The sequence below is a fragment of the Rhipicephalus sanguineus genome, chromosome 3 (assembly GCF_013339695.2).
Source record: "Rhipicephalus sanguineus isolate Rsan-2018 chromosome 3, BIME_Rsan_1.4, whole genome shotgun sequence".
Classification (NCBI taxonomy): domain Eukaryota; kingdom Metazoa; phylum Arthropoda; class Arachnida; order Ixodida; family Ixodidae; genus Rhipicephalus; species Rhipicephalus sanguineus.
This window is the reverse complement of record NC_051178.1, coordinates 102,322,342-102,346,648: the sequence shown is the minus strand read 5'-3', so window position 1 is coordinate 102,346,648 and position 24,307 is coordinate 102,322,342. Positions and strand designations below refer to the sequence as shown.

General features: G+C 43.4%; 1 protein-coding gene across 5 annotated transcripts in view; it reads right to left on the bottom strand.

Moving 5' to 3' along the window:
* Positions 1–2,151: 2,151 nt before the first annotated feature.
* LOC119386869 (serine/threonine-protein kinase OSR1) overlaps positions 2,152–24,307 on the bottom strand; it is a 239,262-nt gene continuing 217,106 nt past the window's right edge. For all 5 annotated transcript variants that reach the window (XM_037654138.2, XM_037654140.2, XM_037654136.2 and 2 more), the window contains exons 3-18: positions 22,599–22,711; positions 21,161–21,269; positions 20,800–20,941; positions 19,592–19,647; positions 18,077–18,186; positions 16,911–17,012; positions 15,867–16,000; positions 13,507–13,555; positions 12,062–12,127; positions 11,165–11,275; positions 10,084–10,254; positions 8,025–8,149; positions 7,335–7,387; positions 3,673–3,741; positions 3,523–3,584; positions 2,152–3,006 (exon numbers count right to left, since the gene is read on the bottom strand). In XM_037654138.2, coding sequence (XP_037510066.1) covers positions 2,923–3,006; positions 3,523–3,584; positions 3,673–3,741; positions 7,335–7,387; positions 8,025–8,149; positions 10,084–10,254; positions 11,165–11,275; positions 12,062–12,127; positions 13,507–13,555; positions 15,867–16,000; positions 16,911–17,012; positions 18,077–18,186; positions 19,592–19,647; positions 20,800–20,941; positions 21,161–21,269; positions 22,599–22,711 — 1,556 coding nt within the window. In that variant the 3' untranslated portion in view covers positions 2,152–2,922. The remainder of the gene's footprint in view (positions 3,007–3,522; positions 3,585–3,672; positions 3,742–7,334; positions 7,388–8,024; positions 8,150–10,083; positions 10,255–11,164; positions 11,276–12,061; positions 12,128–13,506; positions 13,556–15,866; positions 16,001–16,910; positions 17,013–18,076; positions 18,187–19,591; positions 19,648–20,799; positions 20,942–21,160; positions 21,270–22,598; positions 22,712–24,307) is intronic.

The window sequence follows — 24,307 nt, the reverse complement described above, 5'->3', positions numbered from 1 at the left end:
TATGGGGCAAAACCACAATGTAATTATGAGGCACGTGTCAGTGGAAGGCTCCAGGTTATTTTTGACCACCTGGGGTTCTTTAACCCTTTCACTGCCGGGTCTTTTTGGCACTGCTGCACACTCCTTGCTGGGTTTCTTTTCTGCACGTTACGTGGAAATTTTTGGTTAGCAATGCAGTAGGATGCTGTTAAGGACATGCAAACAATTTTATTGGGGATTATCTCATCAAACTAAGAGCGGCACTCATTACAAGCAATGAATTAATGAAATGATACGATTACCCATTAATTTAGGGTGGCTGAGCCGCTCATTATCCACTTTATTCATAGTCCGAATTAACCAAGAGCTCCTGAATTCTGTTAAATAGCGCACGCACATGGCACGCCGACTCGCCATGGCTTCACTGCTGGAAAAGAGACGCGAACCGAAGCTGATGTGGAAGCATGCACTCAATCTGTTGACAAAAATTTCACTACAAGTTATATTTGTTTACATGTTCCCGCCAAAGACGGCAGGACACACCTGCATTTTTTTTTTACAAGAGTTGTCGCAGTTGCAAGTGGCAGGAAGTGATTTAAGAGGCAAAACGAGTATACCCGGGACTGGCAGGGCTTGTGCTTGTGCCATCGCCGAAGTTATCCCGGGATTGGCAGTGAAAGGGTTAACGTAAGGGGTGTGTGAATATTCGAAATTTTGAATATTTTTCGAATAGTGTTTGCTATTCGATTCGATTCGCACTGAAATTTTACTATTTGAACTATTTGAACGTCTCAAAGACAAATACAGTCAACGTCCGATTGAAAGTGACCCCTTCAGTGAACCTCATTACACTCTCGTACTGCGGCAAAGCTGCCTTTCAAGCTCCGTTACGGTCGAACATAGCCAAGAGACAGTCAACGTCCGATTAGAAGTGGTCCCTAGATTTTTCACTATGCTTCACCTCATCACACCCCCGCATTGCGGCAAAGCTGCCTTTCAAGCTCTGCTATGGTCGCAAATGTATTAACTCAAGAAAACGCTGGTTCCAACAAGATGTGGCAGAGGTGGGGGCTCAATTAATGCTGTTTTGGACCTGAAATGTGGGCAGGAAGCTAGCGTCCAAAATTTCAGATGTTCTTGTGTATCAACATCTACGAGGCAGATTTGGAACTCCGGACTTGAAGGGAGCACACCCTTGTCTGCCACATCAGTTGGGCTTCCACAGAAGTTGAAAGAGGAGGAGAGGTTGAGGATACGGCATCTTTGCTTACCACGTGCAAAGTGTTGTCGGCAACACGTTGGTTGCACCAAATCATGTACATAAATACAATTCGGCCTCTACATTGCGCTTCAACCTAGCGAAAAGAAACACTTTCATGTTGCTATCTCATAAGAATATGCTTAGGAATCCTCTCCAACTTCTTTTTCTGCAATTTCACTTCGAAGTATTCGAAAAATATCCTAGAAATATTCAAAAAATATTCGATTCGAACTCGCACTTTAATATTCGAATTCGCTTTGCACCCAAAATTTTGCTATTCGCACAGCTCTAGTTAACGTGCACTTAAATCCAAGTGCCTGGGTGTTTGTTTTTATTTCGCCCTCAGTGAAATATGTGACCACCATGGCCGAGAATTCAAGCAGCGTCCTCATGCTTGGCAAATTGCAGCTTGCACCGCGGTTGCTACACCACCAGACTTTGCTTTAGATGCACCATTGCCGCTTTTTACATTCATACATGCCAGACACTCGAAACCAGGCTGAAACCTGGGCTGTGTCTGCCTCAAGGTGGCTGCCACAATTTGCAGTGCTCTTGAAGCACATATTGCAAAAATGACTTTACTTTTAATGTACAAATTTATTAAGCCCAGAAGTCGGGCAATAAACACTCTGTTTGTGAGGGGGAGCATCGGCCGCAGTTTTGAGACGCTGTTTGAGGTAAACCTATAAGCCTTTGGAAACCTTGTATTTTTCAATTTTTGAAAGTTTCATCTCAGTTTATTAAAATTGACTGTGGGTGTACTTTGGACTATACAAATAAGCCTTTGGAACTCTTGAATCTCAACCACAAACCACAATTAAATTCGTTAGTATTGTCTAGTGGCACTGCGCCGCATCCGCCCATTGCAACCGGCAAGCAATAGAGAACAGACAAGAGATGATGCACAATGATTTCTTTGAAATCTGCCTTTATTGTCGTCTATGACTGCCTCTGAATAAATTAAACTGACCCCTGCCGCACTCCCACACTGCCCTTAGAGGGAGAGGGGAAGGCAGCACCCTTGCCCGAGACTATGGTACACACTTGCATAATTAAACATGCCTCGGCCGGTCCAAAGTGTGGAAGCAATGACTGGCGAGAGGCACTCGAGAATGAGAAGAAGGGGAGAGAAGACGAGACTTGCATGGATGACACGGCCTACGTATGCGGCGGGCACAAGACAAAAAAAAAAATAAAAGGTGAGCTGGGAGGGTAGTGAGGCTCCTTACAAAAAAAAAACGGTGCAGGTTGCGAAGAAGCGGTGGTGTGCTCGTTTGTATCCGTGTGCGTAAGTGCACGGTTCGCAGTCCCACATCACATCCTCACCACATCACCGACGGCTACTCCTTGCGTCGTAGCCGGCTCGCTCGTTTGTACAAAACCTGCCTCCTCCTCCTCCTCTTCTTTGCATTCAATGACCAAAAAATTTACACTTTACAAAAATACGAGAGAAGAAAGCAGCAATGGGGTCACGCTGCACAGCCTCTTGTTCCTCTTCTTCTCTGCTGCTGCCACTCCTCCCCGCGTCACTTGCGTGCAGCGAATGCGCGCTCGCTCGCTGACGAAGACCAAATCGTTTTTTTTTTTTAAGGCGGTGTGTGGTGCGTAGGCTTGCTGGCTTTTTTCTCTTCTTCTCGGCGGCGGGGCGCGGGGTTTCTGCCAACTTTCAACGCTTGCTCTGGTTAGTCTACGATTGAAAGTTGAGCAAAACCGATGAGCGCCTTGTCATCTGGAGTGTCCACGGCAGCCTCCTCGGGTGTCTGTTTCTGCGCAGTAAAGATGCCCGCGGTTAGAAACTGGAGAGAAACTTTGCAAACTCAACCTTAGCCAGTGAAGCCAGCAGTAAAGTGACCCAATTTCAGTCATGTCACAAGAAGAGCTTAGCTAAATGACAGTGCAAGTATGGCTAACAATATTACATGGCCCAACTACAACTTTAAAGGTATGCTCTCAACTAGCAAAACTGACCTATGTTTCTCTGTCAAATGATACACATTGTGTCTTTTAGGATCCATGCCAAATACTAGATGAATACATTTCTAAGATGAATGATTATGTCATGACCCAGCAGTGCAAACTGCAATACATTTTCATATACAAGTCTTTGATGCGCATCTTAGCACTGTATAGTATTATGTGCTTTTGTACCTAATGTGTAGATTATGTATGACCAACTGTGATAACACTCCCTGTGACAATACCGGATAGATATTGCAAGAATAAATAAATAAATGTGTAATTTATTAACATGCCCTCTTATTGGCTTCTTAGAAGCATCTTACCAAGGCAAATGTGGTTGTCTTCATGATCTGGTTGTCAATCAACTTCTGCAGGTTGGCAGCCACTGCACAAACAATAGAGGAATCGTTTTGCAATTATGCAATTTAATGGCTGAATATGCTCAGCCTGCCATCAGGATACATTTCACTCACCAACAACAACATCTTTCCCATCGACCAAGCCTGCACCAACAAGCTCTGAAGCAATGCCATCAGCAGTATCTGAAAAAAGAAACCGAACGTAAGGTTGTGTCGGTTCTATGCGTAGCTCTACGCTATACAGCTATGCAGCGAGTGGCACACACAACAAGATGGCAGCTGTACCAATATAAAATAGCTTGTAGATTAGGCCAGAATTCAACGGAACGGAACAAGTTTCATTCAAATTATTTTGGTGGATCACTAATGAGAACGTTGCTGTGCACTTGGATTAAAGAAATTGCATTTGGCCCCAAGCTTCCGGAAAGCGTCATCGTAAAGGAACACCAAAGATAAAAACGACTTTTCTCATATTCGTAAATTACCAATTTATCAATACTAAGAGCACTGCATTCGCCACGAGAAGGTGCTTGGTAACCCAGAACTTTTGCGAAAAGAAAATGTGGGTGGCAACGTTACCCTTGAGGTTTCTGCACCAACACACTGTGACATGTCATAGGTTTTGACAGCATCTTCTGGGGCCGATGTAATTCTCAATCGGGAAAAAAAGATTACGCTGAGGGAGCGACAGACTTGACATAGCAAGTTTCAGCATATTTTATGAAGCCAGTACAGTCGAAGTATGAAAAAAAGACTGCGATATGTGGTCTCACGGTGACACTGGATGCCAAGATTTCAGCGCAAATTTAGAAATAAAACAGTGGACTTTTATTTTCTCTTCTAATAACGGACGTATCATGGTGAAATTAACGACAACAGAGTTCTCAAAGAATAATTTAGTTTTTCACAATAGAGTCCCTTTGAGGATTTTCATTCTCGAATTGCAAATTACCATAATTCCACCAATGTTCTCAATTGCGGTAATTTGGTGTATTGAGCAAATGCCTATAACAAAGGTGAAATAAGTGGGCGTTATGAGAAGCACATACATAACCAAGTACAGTCGAACCCGTTTATAACGAACTCGAAAGTATCGCGAAAAGTGGCCATTATATCAGTAGTTCGTTGTATATGGACTCGCCCTTAAAAACGTGCGCTTAGCGGCCAAGCCGTTTTTTTTCCTTTGCACTTTTTTAAAGTGCTAACAACCCCCTTCGGTGACAGGCTAAGCCTTTTCGCGTCATGAAGCGACGCCCGCTGCGTGCTCACGAGTGTTGCCTTTGCAATGAACTGACACCCATACCTGCCAAGTTTGGAGAAACGGAATCCGGGAGATCTACTCAAGGGGGGGGGGGTATGAAGTATGCCGACCGCGGGGTGGTGGGGGTACTGCGATAGCAATTGTATGAACACTGTCAGCGGGATTTTGCGGTCGCCGCTGACCTGTGCAGAGTCCAAACCGATAACATCGCTTACGCATCGTCTGTTTCACGTGCGAGTAAATGCGCGCTAGCGCTAGGGACGAACGCGGTTGAAGCAGAGATGAAACGACCCGGCCGTCACCGTCGCGCGAAGGGCACATGCGATAACATCGCTCCGCGTGCGAGGCCTGTCGTCGCTTGCTTACCAGTTATTTCGTCGGGCAAGGGACAGCGTCGTTGAGACGGGGACGGTCGCGAGCACTGGCGAACACGCTATCTCGACAGACATCGGTAATGGCTACCCTTTTAAGTGCTGGGCTCTCCACTTAAAGCAGTAGTGACACAAAATTTTGAAGGCGAGATAACTTGTGGGATAGATTTTTGTGTACACAAACGCATAATCTACGAAATATTAACGGCTGATATAACCTATAACACATTTAGGATCAATTTTTAAATTGCGTGTAGCGCATCTGTACGCGAAACGTCCCACCTTGCGTCACCGTGACGCGCGGGGCAAAACTACATTTCCGGGAGATTTTCCTATGACCCGTACAACCGGGAGAAACGTTCAAAATCCGGGAGTCTCCCGGGTAATCCGGGAGACTTGGCAGGTATGGACACCGTTTCACCGAAGCGCGGTACCGCGATGTGGAGCCGATCATCCATGGCTAGTTGCGTGCAGTGCGTCACCTACTCGGCTCGCGGAGTCACTGCCGGGCCGCTTGCTGTATGCAGTATGCGCACGCTTGTACGTTCTTCGTGCTTGCTTCACTCCGGACCGTGCACGAGTGCGGCGACTAGCCTCTTCGTTCAACGCGGCGAAAACAAGCATTTCGCAAGCGACGCGCACTCTACGTCTCCGCGATGCTCTTGCGGCCCTGCACGACGATGCGCGGCACACTTGATTTGTCACCTAGGCAAACACGCAGTATACGCTCGCTGTCAGTGCATCGACGTTTCTCGGTGCCCGCGCCGCTCAACAACAGCGAGCTACTTTCGTTTCTACTAGTTTCTACAAAGCGACGCGCACTTTAAAGCGGTCTCGCACGACGCGGCGGCGGCGAACTTGCGAACGGCAGCATGGCGCGCCCGTACCGCCGTCAATCCGCAGTGTACCTCTATGAGTGTACGGCGTACGCCACACGCGCAGCCGAGCAGATATCTACAGATGACTGTGATATAAGGTTGTCGGCTATAAGTCATAATGGCACGTTCATCGACGGCCGCCACCACGCCTTCGCTCTTTTCTGATGCTTATCCGCGAAGGCATCGCCGCAATCGCGCGGAAGTCGTAATTACCGATCGACCGGTCTCTGCCGTTACCGATAAGACGGACGACCTTTCGCGGCACATTGTGGAGTCGACGAGTTTAGGGACGCAGTGAACCTTTTTGCGATGGAAAGTTATCGCGGTTATCACTTCTTGCATTTATGCCTTCTTGCGTTCCAAGGCATCGCAGCGGTCGTAGCTGCAGAGAACGGCGTCAGGAAAGGTTACCGTGCGAAAGCTGACCGCAAGGCTTCATGCTGCCTACTATTTTTTTTTTCCTCACTGCCATTCTGCAATTGAAGGAACGCCTGGAAAGTGAGCGACCTCGCTCGCAGCGTCCGAAATCTGCGTGCGGTGCTCGCCGATCTGGGATATCCTAGTTGCAAGTAAACTGGAGCGGGGAACGCGCGAGCGCGCGCCGCTGTCACGCTTTAGAAGGCATGCTTGAACTTTTTTTCGCTTCGTATGCGCCATATTTTTACCGCGACCGTGTCTGAAGTGTTCGTTGTAAAAGTAAGAGGGTTTGAAAAATGTTCGCTATATGTGGACACAGCTTCAATGGTTAGCATAGGAAAATCGTAAGTGCACCCAAATATGGTCGTTATAACCGATAGATCGTTATATATGGGATCGTTATAAGTGGGTTCGACTGTACAACCCCTGGCTTATGCGATGCAGAAGAGAGTTGCCAGAATCGACTGCCGACTATTCTTACAACTTTTAGGCTTGTTTCTACAAGGCGAGATACACACCCATTTCCCACACACATTTTCTGGCTGCACAGCTCTGAAGTGCATCAGACACTTACAATTTCCTTTTATCAACTTCAGTACTTGCATGTTATGCACGTCCTATTAAATACTATATTACAACATTTTTTATTCGGACCTGGCTAATGTTTAATCTTTGTGCTGATGAAAGTATGGCCGTGTGCCTACAAGCATGTTAAAATTACTGCCAGCCTTCCTCAACTTTCCTAGAGGTTTTTACAAGCTACATAACAAGCAAACACACCCGATTTATTGTAAATAAAAAAAAAGTATATTCCTTACGCTGCTAGTAACATGCAGCTGCTGCACTCACCTTTGTCGCGGGTGAACTCAAATCGGATGTCATTAAGCTCTTTCCTTTGATTTCTGTAAAAGAGAAAATTTCGTGGTTACAAGCCAGAACACAATGAAAGCTGTCCCATTTATGTTGGCATTGAAGGACGATAAAAAGCTTTAAAACCTTTAAAACATATTAGGTTGAACATGCAGCGCGGCACAGATGAGGGACAAAGAATTATACGACACGAGCACTGACTCATAGCTGAATGTTTATTGCGTACACAATCATAATCTACATTTGGGTCACATGGTGTGTGACCGGAAAAACGAGAGCAGGGTGGAACAAGCCATTTGAAAATTTTCTTTTTGATGCAATGTGATAGCAGTCTGGCTGACATACGAGCCAGTATCTATGTGCATGTGATATGCCTCGACTATCGCTCGGCAATCAAGTCTCTTCACAAAAAACGTAAATAAAAACAGAGGTGCTATGACCTACTAGCTGGTCCCAGCTCATGGATGGCTACCGCCCACAGTCACACAGAAAGAAAGAAAAAAGATATTCGTGCAAGTTAGTTCAATTCCCATTATTCCTGCAACTGGGATACCACAAAGGCTCGACAACAACACAGCTTTCGCAACCAATATGCAAGTTGACTGGCACAAAACCACAAAACCAAAGATAAAGCTGCAAGAAATGGGATCACTGTGTTGCTGTACTGACCTTATCCTGAGGACAAGGTTGATGGTCTCCGGAGTTGAGATTACGGCTGCAGAAGGCTGCGGAGGAGGAGGAGGTTGCTGTTGAGGCACCTCACTGTGTGCATTGGACTCAGGCACTGGTGGTGGCTGTAATGAGGACATGTTTTGTTTTTCCACAATATCAAAGGTGTGTTGAAGTTAGACTATCATAGAGTAAAGCTGTTTACAGACTTGCAGGGTATTTTCTTAAAAGCCTATTCGCATACATTTGGCAGAAAATTATTCATTACTGTCGTCATAAATTAGGGTCAAACTAGCTCTCCTTGAATTCTGCCCCCAAAGTCTCGCATTCGGTGCATCAGTGTTTCTCTAAATCAGGAACTTAAAGCATGATTGTATTCTAGAACTTTGAATCTGAAACTTGCTAGACTTGTTAACGGGCTAGACTTTAGTTCACACTGTAAGATTGTCTTACATTATGAACCAGATCTTACAATAGAAACATAATACATAATTTAGGAGGGGACACATCACGGCTTGCTTGCGAGGCACAACTGGAGATAAAGTAACAAGGGCATGTGCCAGTCAGTCGACTGCCGGTGCTGGCGACCTATCGGTGGGAGGACAGAACTAGCTACTGCTGCTTTGCAGGAAATCCAAAACGATTCAGCAGCACGGTGAAGGTAGATCACTGGCAGAGAGAGTAACACACTCAAGTTTCACAGGCAGCCGACAACTGGTCAGGTGTGCCGTAGAGGCACAAACATTCAGACTTCCTGCAAAATGCCAGTTTCTATAGTAATGGGAAATAAAACCTTTTCTGTTTTAAACTGTCTTAAAAATGCTCTGTGCTTCTAATGGATGTTGAATTCATTATTACAGCAGGCTAATTTTTCAATCTGGCTTAACTTCATATTCTCCTTCAGCATCCCTTTAAGAGGCTTAATCATTTTTTACAGCACTGAAAAACAGTGATTTTCTTAAGAATACTACATGTAGGTATATAGACAGCAAAATTCCTTACTCTGTTTCACAGCTCCAGAATTGCCCCTTGAATTACACTCAAACCTCATTATAACAAAGTCACATCAGCCACGAAAATAACTTCGCTATATCCGAAAATTCGTTATAAACGTTTAATTGTAATACTGTAGCTATGACAAGACTATTCTTCATTTACTTCGTTATAACCAATAATTCGTTATATCTGTGTTCGTTATAACGAGGTCTGAGTGTATTATACACTTGGGTTTGCATTACACAAAATTTTACAACATTTAGAGAACAATGAATAGTCTAGCAGCAACAAGTTGGCTAGTTGGTGCATGCAATAGAAAATACTGTTCATACAGCATTAATAAAAGAAAGAAAAAAATAAAAAAAACCCAGGAACCTACAAAAATTTGTTTCAGCATCATTGACACTGTTAATGCACAGTTTCTCTATTCCACTTAATGCTCACTAATGCTTCATCTTAACTATAATAATGCTTGGCTTATGCTTTGTATTAAAATAACCCCCTTAAGCTGTTTCGACCATCGTTTACAAATACATTGAGTAAGCAGCGTAGGTCCTTCATATCATTAGAAGAATGCGCTCTCCATAATGTGCTTAACTTATAAATAGTTTCAAACAAGTTCATTGCTACAGGTTGCTGCACACCACCACTCAGTTTTTTAGCCACCCCTGTTTTGGGCCATCACTTGCACTCTTCCGGTACAGAGAATTAGGTTAGGCTATGTTGGGTTAGGTTAGGTTAGGTTACTGGAAGACCAAATGTGAGCAGCTGCATTTGTAGTGGCGCCTGACTGCACAGAGATTAACCGGACATATGTGGAGTGCAGCCTTTGGAATGTATAGCACAGACGTAATGGATTGCTGAACACGTATTGCTCCCTCGATAAAAAGCGCTTCGCTTACGTTATCGTGCAAATGATTTCCTCTATTTGCGGCCCAACCGCTTATATATGATATCAAGAAACTGCATCAGGGACCCTGAGTATGTCTCAATAAGTGCCACGAGCTTACGCAGAGTGCAAACTGCAAAGTCTGTGTTAAAGACAGAAGCAAGCTGCACATACTGGTTGTGTGGGAATGAGATTGCTTGGTGCTGGTGCCCCCGATGTGGAGCCAGAGGAGGTCCCGGATGTGGTCGTCTCGTGGTCGACGGGCAGGGCATTGTCGATGGCGCTGTCAGAGGAACTCGTCGACTGGTTCGCCTTCAGGATGGCCTCGTCTCGCGCTGCCAAGTCCTGGGGTGGCGGCGGACAACCCAAATTTACCGCAATGCAACAGCATTGCACCACCTAAAGCCACTCGCTGCAGTATATCTGCTCCTTGCCAATCCAGCGAATGTCAAAACAATGCCTACAAATGTGCCTAATTAGGATCCTAATTTTAAGAAAAAACTTAGAAAAGGGCATTGCCGTACCATGTTGAGGACTAACTACAGCCATATCTTATGTTTGTTCACATACACCTAAGTAGGAAAGTGTCTTTGCATTCCACACGCGAATACAGCTGTGGCAAGAGCAAGAACTCCTAGCTCGCTTAGTGAATGTTCAATTCGTGATTGCATTCAAACGCGAAGCTGGTAGATAGCATCATACTCAAACAGAACAGCAAAAGATAAGGCAACTGAAAAAGATGTGTTCTCAGAGGCGTGACCTGGGAGGACATGAGCTCGACAGTCTGCTGGAAGCTGGGGTGCAGCTCCGCAAAATAAAATTCCAGATACAGATGGTGCACTGCTCTCCGTTATCTTTTTTTTTTTCCTATGCCAGTTCAGGTAACACCTAGCCCAGGGGTCCCTTAGAAAGCACCATGTTCCCATTAGTTTGTAACAGTTCAAGGGGCATAGGGTTACACACCAACTTTTGTTTATTGCTTATTGTGCAGAAGCAAAGCAGCGGGCATGGAGTGACAGCAGCATCGACAAGAGTTGTCCTTGCACTAGCAACAAGAGGCCTAAAACTACTGGGAATGCTGTGTCTTTATAGTTGACCATGCACCGCAGAATGACAGCACAGGCATTAATTATAAGGAGGCTACGGTCGAAGTCTCATCTCTAGTGTCACGGCAACCTAGCTGTCACTTTCCGTGGCACTGATACTTCTGCTTCGCGATCAAAAGCTTGCAAATCTACTTTCTAAGAAGACGCACCCTCTCATCCGGAGAGTCTTCATCGTCTTCTCCGTCAGACCAGACCCAGTCGCCCGTCTCTGTCCGGTGCAGCCGGCCGCTTGTGCCAGGAACTCGTCTACTGTTTTTAAGCTGAAAAGTGCATTCGACAAATGAAATGTGCAAGACCACCTCACATGCAACGTCTTCTGTGCACAAAAAAAAAGAAGCCCCAGCAAGCTAGTAAAGAGTTTGACAGCAGCAATCTGCTCGGCTGGGAAGAGACATCAGACGACAACCACTATTTATTCATGAACTAACGCAAGTTCCCACAATTCTGGACGAAAAAGCTTTCACAGTGAAAAAAAGTGCGAAACGCAAGACAGAAAAAAAGAAATGCATGGGCAGTGAACGAAACAGAACACGACGCACCAATTTTCCTGAAACAGCTTTTACACCTTGGCACATAACAGGGTTGACATTTAGTGCAAATCCTGTTTACAAACTGTTGATATTCCTAAGTGAATTTTCAGAGATAACATGCAACAACCCGCCAACTTGCCACTCCTGCTACAAATAGTGCAGCTTGTGCAAGAATCAGTGCTATCTTAAAAGTGCAAAACAAATTTTTCACCCGACATTAGGCACAGCAAAAAAAAAAAAAAACTTAGAAAACTCTATGCCTTCTGCAGCGTTCTGTTAAGTGAAGATCCCAGCCCATCCCTAACGCCAGAACTCTTGCACTGTCGTACACAGCGCAACGTCTGCAGCACTTCATAGAAACAACGCACCGTTTCATTTTAAGAGCAAACCCTGCACTACTGGAGGCTGCTTTCACGCAATGCGAATGACCGATGTACTGAAAATCTTTGCGAAACATTACTGCTCCATTGTTTGCCTATTAACTTGTCGGTGAAAAGCCGCTGGGCTTCGGCTCACCTTCTGGGCTCGAGCCTCTATTGTGGGAGCGCACACCAATAATGTCTGCATCAGGTACTTCTTGTCCTGAAAGAAAAAGAAAACAGTGAAACAGAGACACTGAGACTTAATGAAAACAGCACATGCACTAACAACGATGCTTTAAATACTAGATGCCTTTCAAAGCATAGAGTGATCGGCATGATGTCATTGACACACTGGTGATGCCAACAGCAAAAGTTCATTAACACCGTCAGTTTGCTTATGGTGAGGTGTTATATGGGTGCAAAGAGAGAAAGCCACAGCCTAAAGTACAATGAATTACATTTACAAAATGGCATTTTATTAGGCAAATTAAGCGCTAATGCACATAGTATTCATAATGACTTATACAGTCGAACCCTGCAATAACGAAATTGGTGGGGAAACGGGAAAATTTTGTTATTGTGAGAATTTCGTTATTGCGAAATAACAAAATACAAGTAAGGAAATGACCATAAAAATGAAAGTTTATTGCCAAAAGTGGCTTGTCGGCCTCTGCCATGCAGCAAATGCATACACCTTTCTTCGCTGTGCAGCAAGTGGTCCATCGTGACATCATCACTGTGTGTTGCTAAGAACGTCCGAATCGTGTCGCACGCGGCCAACACACCTCGTGGGTTGGGAGGCTTCTCCGGGTGGCCTACGCGCTGGTCCTCAGTTTCGTCGGTTTCAAGCACACTGTTCAAGATGGCCTCATCGTGCAACTCTTCGCGCCCTATCACTTCTTTTTTTTTTTTTTGCTGCAGTAGCTGCACACTACGCGGTTCAAACTGCGACACACAACATTTTGCGAAAGCAGCACCACACGAACTGTGCACAGCACACAATGCATCGTTGTAGGTACACAAAGCGTAATCATGTGCCGGTAACAAGCCAATAGCAATACAACAGCAGATAAAAAAAGTATAAATGAAAAAAACATGGCGGCCATGACGACATCCTGCGCGGGCAACTACTTCCAGGAGCGTGTCGATTTTGTAAACAAAGATGGCGGCACCCACGCAAGCGTAATGTAGTTAGTTTTTTGCGTAATCTAAGTGTTCAGCAAAGGCATTTGAGCGCATTTTACTGTCCAGTGACCTTGGGCGAGCATATTATGTTCGGGAAACGTTGCGTCAATTTTCGTTATTGCGGGATTGCAGTTCAGCAACGTTTTGTTGTTGAAAAATATGAAATGCATTCAATCCTATGGGTGTTCGCTGGGGACAATAAAATATTTCGTAGTCGCGGGAATTTCATTGTTGAAGGATTTCTTCATTGCAGGGTTTGACTGTACCATCAAAGGAAGCAAAACAGATGTATAAGTGGTACTTGATTTTTTGAATTTCGTGAGAATACTGGCTGCTAGCACTGCAGCACATATGCGAAAATGACTAAGCTACTTCCAACTGGGAATAATGTTGGCCATCTTTATTTTTACATACCTTTGCCTTCTTGAAGAACTGGTGCTTCAGCAACTCTGTTGCAGTAGGCCTGCAACGAGAAGAAGGAATTACAACCATCAATATTTGCATTTACTGCTCTTCTAAAATTAATTGTATAATCCGTAGATCACTACGCGTGTCGTTCTTTATCTGTATGGTGTCATTTTCCAGCATTCGTACCTTAGAGTCATTGAGTGGCCTCATCTAGTCAACCATTTGATTATGTGCCACTACTGCTCCAAAATTTACTTAAGGGCTGTAAACCAGCCATGCCATTCTAAATAACTGCTTTTCTTTTCTTTTTTTTCACAGTCCTTTAAACCATATCTCAACATAATAAAAGTTAAGTTTGACTTAATTTCATGATCAAGTTACGTGCATTGCATGCAGGTACATGATCAACACATTTTAAACAATGTTGCTTTGTCTGGCCACTCGTGCAGAATCGGAACGTATTTCAGAGTCAAGTGAGTGAGATTACTTTCTTAAGTTTGAGAAACTGCATGTAAATAAAGAAAGCACAGAATTTCAAAAATGTAAAATGTAGGGTTATGGATAGACCATAATTAGGGGTGTGCGAATATTCAAAATTTCAAATATTTTTCGAATAGTGTTTGCTATTCGATTCAATTCGCACTGTAATCTTACTATTCGAACTATTCAAACTTCCCAAAAACAAATACAGTCAACGTCCAATTGAAAGTGACCCCTTCAGATTTTCAATATGCTTCACCTCATTACACTCTCGTATTGCGGGAAAGCTGCCTTTCAAGCTCCGTTACGGTCGAACTTCCCAAAGACACAGTCAACGTCCGATTGAAAGTGACCCTTTCAGATTTTTAATATGCTTCACCTCATTACACTCTCGTATTGCGGCAAAGCTACTTTTCAAGCTCCGTTACGGTTGAACTTGGCCACGAGACAGCCGATTGGAAATGGTCCCTAGATTTTTCAATAGGCTTCACCTCATCACACCCCCGTATTGCGGCAAAGCAGCCTTTCAAGCTCCGCTACGGTCGCAAATGGACTCAACAAAACGCTGGTGCTAACATGGAGATGAAAGATGTGGCAGAGGTGGGGGCTCAATTAATGCTGTTTCGGACCTGAAATTTGGGCAGGAAGTCCGAAAAATCGGACGCTGAAGTTTTTTAGCATCCAAAATTTCAGATGTTCTTATATATCGACGTCTACAAGGCAGATTTGGAACTCCGGATTTTAAGCGAGCACACCCTTGTCCGCCACATCAGTTGGGCTTCCATAGAAGTCGAAAGAGGAGGAGAGGCTGAGGAAATGGCATCTTTGCCTATCACGTGTGAAGTGTTGTCGGCAACACTTTGGTTGCACCAAATCATGTACATAAATAGAATTCGGCCTCTACATTGCCTCATTCTCGATAAGACAACTATGAAACACCACCCCACCAGTGCTTCCTCAATCTAGCGAAAAGAAACACTTTCATGTTGCTATCTCATAAGAATATGCTTAAGAATCCTCTCCAACTTTTTTTTCTGCAATTTCACTTCGAAGTATTCAAGAAACAATCTTGGAATATTCGAGAAATATTCGAAAAATATTCGATTCGATTCGCACTCACACTTCAATATTCGAATTCGCTTCGCACCCAAAATTTTGCTATTCGCACAGCTCTAATTATAATATGAACAATTTAGGGCTCTTCTTTCATTTTAGTTTTAGCTGGTACGCTTGATGTCGGGATGATTTTGCCTAGCATACTCAGTGTGGGGCCGAAAGAATCTTTCGTAAGCTCGTAATTACTCACGCAAGGTTTTACTCTCAAGTTATCGATTGCGGAAACTGTTCCACATTGTAATTTCTTGTTAACATTTAATTTGTCCACGACTCTAGAGCCAACGCTTGCACCAAATTTTTACCACATCACTACTTTGCTGTCACGACTGCTGCCACTGTGTCATCTACATGAGGCCCTTTTCCGTTTACGGCGCCCAAACCTGGCGAGCAGCGAGGGCAAGCACTGAATCAAAATCGCTTGCTTAGATCACATTTTAATACATTACGCCATGCCCGTTGATTAAACATGCTAGATACACTGTCAAGTTTTTCTGCAGTCCCACATTTTACGTTGTCACACTCACACTTGCTCGTCACAAAAAAAAAAAAAAAAAACTTTTTTGCCAGCTAAGCCGTAGAGTCATTAACTTCACTGTTTAGTCAATAAGCTGCTAAGTTGTTCTATCTAATCACAGATACCTATATCAAAGAGAAACCCTATCTGCTTTGCCAGCTAAGCACCCGAGCACTTCAGTCATTAATTTCTTAGTCTAACATGCCACGCTGTTTTATTATCTGATGACAGACACAAAGTCGATGAATGCACGCACCTCTTGGTGGGGTCTTTCTGCAGGCACTCGCTAATCATCTTGCGGATTGACTTGCCGTAGTTTTTGTACTGGTCCTTGTCTTCGCCGACCATCTCCAACGTGGGAGGGTCATTCTGAAGCGTCAGCATCAGCACCTACACAGCCAAAAAATGCAACTGAAAGTGTTGGCCAGGTAATCCAATCATGTCTAGATTTGTAGTGCTTATTTATTCTGCACCTGCAACACTGAAAATAGTGACAATGTTACAATATGCAACACAGTCATGATTACTATCGGCAAACTTGCTTGAAAACACGCTTGAACAAATTTTTGCAACGTGGGTCAATTAACGAGGGCTAAAGGCTACAACACTGGCCAAAAACATTGGTGTCAATGTGTTTCGAATAAAATCAAGGAATTCCAATCACTTCAACGTGGCAAAGGCAACGCCACAGGATACTACAACATTCGGGGCGTCAAAAGATGATCTAGCCCCATAGAAAATAGTGCCAGCAGGCAAGTTTAGAAACAATGTAAAGTATCTTGTACAATGCACACAACTGAGGGAAGCTTTCCATGAAAGTATTAGGAACTTCCTGCAAGAAAAAAAGTTACTTTTTAGGGAGCATCTGTAACATTTCATGCAACGTGGAGAAATTTTCTAAAAAATTATCTTGTGTTCTACATATCAAACCCACGGTATGGTTATAAGGCATGACATGGAGGAGGACTACGAACTAATTTTTACCATGTGGGGTTATTTAACGTGCACCAAAATCGAAGTACACGGCTCTTCTTGCATTTTGGTCCTATCAAAATGAGTAATGTGGCCAGTGTGGCCGGAAATCAAACCCACGTCCTCAAGCTTAGCAGCGCAATACTAGAGCTGGTAAGCCACTATGGTAGATTAGAATGACGAGAAATGCAGGTTTGGTCATTGAAAAAAAAAAAAAGAGAGCTAAGGCTGCTAGGACGCATCAACTGGAAAATGATAAAAAAAATGTATATACCAACCATAAAATATCAAAGATAATATGAGAAAACAAGCAAACTGCTTCGCTTACCTTCATGGGAGGATACTTGTGGTAAGGTGCAGTGCCCGTCGCCAGCTCGATGGCTGTGATCCCAAAGCTCCAAATGTCAGCCTTGAAATCGTACCCTGTAACCTGTTGAATAAAATGCACCACAAGAAGATGATTATCATTACACCAAATACACAAAACGAAAGTTCAGTAGACCCTAAGTAAATGGAAATATATCTTAAAATTACTGCTTAAATGAAACAACTGCCTCTAATATGATTAGTTTCGTACTTGAATTTTGCACTCCCGTTCATCTCTCAGTAAATGGAACTCCTGCTAAACGAATATATTTGCCTGATCCCTTCAGGTTCCGTTCAACGAAGGTCTGCTGTACGTGCTTGGGTCGTTTTGCCAACCAAAGTTTTGTCCTTACACTGTCGTACCTTCAAACAGTGCACTCGCGATGGGCCCCTTTAAGTCATTTTCCATCAAACAACCCTCAGCACCACCTATGGCATCGAACGTGTCGGTCAACACTAACCGTCCATAACCCAAAACCCTCCTTGCCGTTTACCCTCTTTCTCGACCTGTGCTCATTAAAGGAACACTAAAGAGAAAACCGATCGGTTTGTTTCCCATTGGTAAATTATTCTTTCACAATACCAAAAACACCACGCTTACCGCAAGAAGACGCTTGGTAAGCGAGAAAACTCAAGAAAAGAAAGTGCGGGTGGCAACACCAACTACGAGTTCCCGCATCAATCGCAGTGACATCATAGATTTTGATGGGGTCTACTGGGGGCCTACGTAGTTCCTAATAGATGAAAATGAAGTATGTTGTCTTCTGAAGGAGCCAGAGATTTAACATACCAAGCTTCAGGAAATTTCGTTGAGCCTATGTGGCCAAAATAAGACAAAAAACGCGCTGAAATCTGTGACGTTGCCTCAGAGGTTTCGGTGCAAAGTTTCAAAATGAAACTCCGATTTTCCCGTCTATTAATAAACCTATGACGGTGAAAGCAACGACAGTAGATTTTTCAGAGTATAATTTAACAGTCTAATCTTACTGGTGGCCTTTAGTGTCTCTCTAACTTGCACAGACATCAACGTTCATTTTTCTGGTTGTCAGTGGATGCCGTCAGATTCAATCGCATCACTGATCAAGTGGCACTAATCAGATTAGGGAGAACCAGAGAGGCCGTCCTCACCTGCTCCATGACTTCGGGTGCCATCCAGCAGGGCGTGCCAACAAACGTGTGCCTGGACTTCTGCCTCGACAGGTCACCGCCAGTCGCAAGCCACGAGCTCACACCAAAGTCTGGAAAAAAATATTCGCGCAAGGCCCGAGTTACGAGTTGTACACTAAACGAGCAAAAACATACTAGTGACAATTTTTTAAAACCTGAAATCAGTACGAAAATGTTGCCACAACACTTATACAGAGAAGCTTCAAAGTGACGCTTTAGCAATCTTTAATAGTACCATATAGTAGGAATGTTGACATAAGTGCTGAGAATATCTGTTCCATGTATCGGGAGTTTCATTCAACGCGGAATAAAGTGAAAGGACAGAGTAAAACCTTGTTAATTTGGACCCCCGTCAATTATTACAAGAGCTAATGTCAAAAGGAAAGTTGTTTTACATGCTGAAGATAACTGCTGCATGTCTTCCGTACATGCCCAAGACCTGTGTCCGTGAATGGCACAAACAAAAGGAAATCTCCAGGAAAAGTTTCCACAGGCCATAAACAGGAAAATTTTCGGACTTTGAAGAAAACTTGTAAACTTTATTAAGTAGCTCCATGTAGATCGAGCTTCTCAAGCTAACGGCCCTTGAATCGGATGCAGTCGTGGCCTATCCAGAGGCAATCTCAAATGCATAAAAATTGAGTCACGAAAGAAAATAAACTGCCAGGAGACTGAATTTTCTACTCTGAGAAACTAAATTGCACCATCCGTTTTTTTTTGCGTGTGTGATCAACAACGAAGAGGCACTCCATAGCTTTCTTTTAAATATCTGGTAACATTACATTCTGGTCCATCTTTATTTTGAACAAGCTAGAACTGGGTGCATGTTAGATTCGAGGGAATACGGTACTACCAATAATTATAACATGGCTACAGCAATCGGTGGTACCTTCATACGATTACTATGTCCAACTTTACACTCCACTCAGCAGGGCTAGACGAGTTCAATGTACTCAAGTACTTGAAGATGCTGAGCACACAATCAATCTCGCTGCTGTCAAAGATATCAACAGCAGCTCACTCTTCCTCTGAAACGCGATTCTCTCACCAAGGTCCAATTGTAAACAGCTTGTGCCAAGTGACTCGTTGAGCAAAAATATCCTTCAAGGCTAAAGCTGATAACGCATCGAGAAGAGCACGTGAAGTGTTAAAAACGGCGATGTACATTTGAAAAAGACAAAAACAGCTATTCCCAGAATGCACAAGTTGCACATATTTCTTTGCTGTACACAGATGCAGTTTTATTTACACTGGACCTTCAGAGGTCCCACTGCCACAGAATTCAAAAAGCCAGATGCAGGCTTCTAAAGTTAATATAATTTTAACAGAACTACGGTCGTTGCCCACAAAGTACCCAGCTACGTGGGACGACACTGTTGTGTCTCATTCCGAGGAAAATATCACGAAACTTAGGCTCACAACAAACGCGCAAAAAGAAAATGTTAATTAGGAAAATCTATTAGTAAACAAACTTGCCTGCAATCTGCACTGCGCCATCCTCACCAAGCAGAATGTTTCCGGCTTTGATGTCTCTGGAAACAACAAGAAAGCGTGGGTAAATTGTGCTTTCTCAAATAAATGCAAGTGCATTCAAAAACAAGCGATGATCTCCGAGACTGTGCACCATAACATAAATACACCTTCGAAGAACGTGCTCAGAGGATGAAAAAAATCAACGTATATTCGTGAAATAATCACAAAGCTAAGCTTAGTTTAAATTTTCCTTGCAAACACAAACTGTGCGGCTGAGATCCATCAGTGTGGTACATTGCACTGATGGTGTGCCATACAGTGGATGTTTGTGCAAATGTGCACAAATTATACGTGACTTAATGCAGCTCCTTATGTCAGCAAAGTGTATCTTAATATATACAGATTAATCATTCCATAAAGAATGCTGCAGGTCAAAAACAAGTGCCTCACAAAATGTGCCGAGTCATGCATTACTGAACTGCTGGCACTGCCTCTTCAAAATCACCTGTTCGTAATATGAAACAGAGCATAGTATAGAGTACAGTAGAGTATAGCATAGTAGGGGATAGAGTATAGTACAACAGTGCATGATAATGAGCTGAATGTTCACGATACAAGAACAGTCTATTCAAGTCACTGCCTCAACTCAGTCTTTCTGCACTTTGTGTCGAGAAGCGTATGCAGTTGGGCTTGTACGCTATTCATCACAAAATAGCCGACATTCCTAGAAACCACTAGCAAGGTACGATGGCAGTAACGGTATAATCTCTGTACTATACATACATACTAACCACTAGCAAGGCACAATGGTAGTAAGGTATAATCTGTGTACTATACCATACTTTCTTTAAAATTTTTACTCAAGGTGTTCAGTACATAAAAAAGCTGTGCACTTGTCAAAACAAACGTTCTGTTGAAACTACAGTGCTTAACGTTTTCTCTGTACCTCTCTTCATCTTTGTCGGTTGACTGCACTGCTTTTCTGTACGATCTTATGTCACATTCTGCGCACAGTAAAACGAAAAAACTCCTTAAACGATCACCCAGACCCAGAAGATGTCAGGTCATCAGACAGATGTTACAACCAATGCCAAAATAAGAAAAACACAACTCCATGCATATAATGAGCCCAGTTTGTGAAGAACTGGTAAAGCAGTTAGGTGCAAAGAGAAACAGGAACAGTGTTGAGCGGAGCACCGTTGATAGCTTACCTGTGGATTTGGCCGTTATTGTGGAAGTATTCAAGACCCTTGAGCACCTCCTTGAGAACAGTCGCAATGGTGGCCTCATCGAAGACTCCGTGCTTGCAGTCTTCCGTCTTCATCTTGTGCTTGATGATGTCCAGCAAGGAACCTGGGAAGCGTTGAAAAAAGAACAGTGGCCGATCGTATTCAGAAGCCTCGAAGTAAGTGCACTCTCAGGTGAGCAATATGAATGGGAACACTTCAATTAGCGTTCGAAGAAGCGATAAATGTTTCTATGCAAGCACCACACAAAACAGTCGTGAGCAATGCCTTTTGGGTACAAAAGGAGCAGGGTAAAAAGCGTTCTGCGCGATATCAAAACACTCACCGCCAGACAGGAGCTTTATCACGAGCCAGAGCTCTTCCTTCACCACGAAAGAGGTATAGTAGGTGACCACATTTTCATGGTGGCAGGCGCTCATTGCTTGGATCTCTTTCTGCAAGGCATCGAGGAAAATAAAAAAACAGTAGTGAAACAAGAGGCATCAAATCACACAGCATTAAAAAAAAAAAAAAGGCCAGTCGCCAACTACAGCCAAGAAAATGGCACAAGGCAACATCATCAGAACTTGAAAGATTCAGGTAACATGTACTACCCCATAACATGTTATGAGTATGTGACAACCAACTAGCAATCTGATAATTAGACATTGGAAAAACGGCCATCTTATGAGCACTGTTACTTTGCTGCATGGCAAGCGTGTGTGGCCCTTCGATGTGTCCATTTCTGAGCTTTCTCCTTCCTTTTTTTTTTTTCATTGATAATCACGTTGAGAATGGGTAAATCAACAGAAGTTTATATGTTATGTTCTAAGAGAATAATTTTCGTGCGAGATCAAATAGCAGTGTTACAAGGAAAGCAACCATCAAATATCGATTCAAATGAAATAAAATTTTGTAGAGTCTGTTTGGCAACAGAATTCTTGGCGTAATTTGATACATTTGCACCACATAGGCAGGATTACATCTTATGTATGATCACAGTGAAATTAATTATAAAAATAACAGTATGTCATAGGTGCATCTAATGTGAAGCGAATTGTACACTTGTGCATCATTTTGACAGAATACAAATATGAAGAGATAGGTGAAATAATGAAGTGCATTGCCTGAACCGAGACTACGAATTCACAGGCAGCATAGAGGTCAGAAAAGTTTACTCCGTGGTGGTCGACTATTTCGCATACGTGACCTTCCATGTGTTCAGGAACCCAGTTGCCTGCGCAGCAGCGACAACACACTAGACTCACTTAGATGGGTCTCCATTTGAATCAGTCTTTCCGTGAACACTGCAACAGTCGTCGGTTAAGCTTTAAACCAATTTCTTCCAAAATGCTAAATATTTTTATCGGTTCAGGCCTGAGGCACATTCCTAGAATATCAGCTCAGGTCCGGGCTTCAGTTCTGCTTAAAAGTCTGGTCCGGGTGTTTTTCTGTTTGGGTTCAGCACAGTGCTACCGACACATATCAGATGCTACCAACATATAAGACACCATAAAGAGCCAGCGCAGAAACTTGCAAAGAAGCATTTTACCAGTTTGATTTTGCTGGCTTACTGCACTTTTACTCAGGGTTGCATTCGAGCAGTGTAATCCAGAAATAGATTTTAACGCGAGATTTCTGTCTAGTGCACTGTTTAAATGCACCCAAGATGGCAAGAGTTTTTCCTGAAGGAGAAATGCACTGCCTCCCAATGGTTCCTTTGTGATCCAAGAGCAAGGTTGCTGACTAATATTAAACTATGCACGCTGGTTGAGAACACTAACCAGGAGTTCTTCCATGCTTGTGTTCCACTTTTCCAGGTTGATGCGTTTGATGGCACATCTCTCTTTCCTGGGCTTGCAGTACGCTGTGTGAACTGTGGCAGTCGCACCAACACCTGAATGAGACAACACACACAAAAAAGCCATTACATGAAAGACACACCAAGCGAAAATTCTTTCCTGATAAAGTGAGAAGAACAGGGGGCTTTGAGGGTATTAATACAGAGAAATGGACAATGAAACTCGGGCCGCACTGCAGGAACTGTTATGTTAATTGAGAAGCACACGTAATAAAGCGAATGGCAACAAAAGTAGATTAAAAGATAACATGTTGAATGAGAGTTGCATTCACACCTTCCTCACCATGTGCGGGACATTTTGCCAATGAAACTACTGTGGCAGCAATCCCTCCCATTTACGTACTTTCTGGGTTACAAGATTAGCCCTGTCAATGCTAGCTTGTAAGGAAAACCCAAAGGCTAAATCATTGTGAGATTACACTCTCAGTATTGAGAAATGTGGTGTCCAAATTTCACCTCCAGAGACAGCTCTCGCCTAGTGGAAGCCAATCTCAAAGGCCATGTTTTTCACACACTGCAAGTTGCAAAAGTGATTCTTTGAGCCGAAAAATTGTCATAGTCCCCACATTTAGAGACTTCCCTTTTTTTTACAGCACCCATTGTGCTCAGTGCACAGATAACTAATCACAGTGACTAACAGTGATCATCTGCCAATGAATAAAACAGAGAATGTCTATCCTACCTATTGAAATCTTTAGCCTTTCCCCCGTAGGCCAACGAAGTTATGTCTATGTGTGTGTATATTGGTCTGCTAGTAAAAACCTCCTGCATGCATTCATATTTTGTATATGGAGAACACCTTGACAGCCCTACAAAACCAAATGCCGCGTGGCCATTTCATTTTTATAATACAGCAGGCATGAGCATCGTGCAATTCAAACTATGCAGGTCAGATGTTGGTCTTCCAGGCTTTAAGACCCCCCACCCCCCAATAAAAAAAGATGTACTCTTAAAAAATATTCCAAATTTTAACTGCTCTTGTTTGTGTGTTTGCGTCTCTAGATGAAACGTTGATGTGCATGTAGACTGCTCATTAAATGAAATGTGATAAGTTTGCAAAGCAGGCACCTTCTCATTTGCAGTTTCACTAAGAGAAGGAATATGAAAGTCACCGAGGGACTGCTAATTTTCACTTTCTCAAGTTACGCATGCCTTATATAAAGCCAGTTTTATTAAATGCCATTGGCGAAGCACATTTAAGACATTACAGAGAAGAGCGAGACTGAAACGTACACACACAGTCAACACACATGCCAAAAGCCCAGCGCAGAAACTCTTTCAATACATTCACTTAAGAGTGTTCAAATGCCAACAGCAGAGTATGTGGCTTTTGCGCAGTACAGCGAAAAGTGCAAACGCGTACGGCCAACTGCGATCTTTGATTTTTTGCTCAGCTGTGGGCCCACACAATCTAGCTGCTAGCATTTGAATCAATGCACATGATGCATCTATGCAGGTGACATCACATGCAGTGCTGCAGGGTGAACGAAAATGTACTGGTAAAGCCATGGCAATGAGACACACACACCACCTGCCCCAAAGATACAGCAAAATAACCACCTGAAAAACGTCGCAAGCAAACATCGCTAGCAGCTATAATAAAATAACAAAAGATCACTTGGTTCTCCCAGA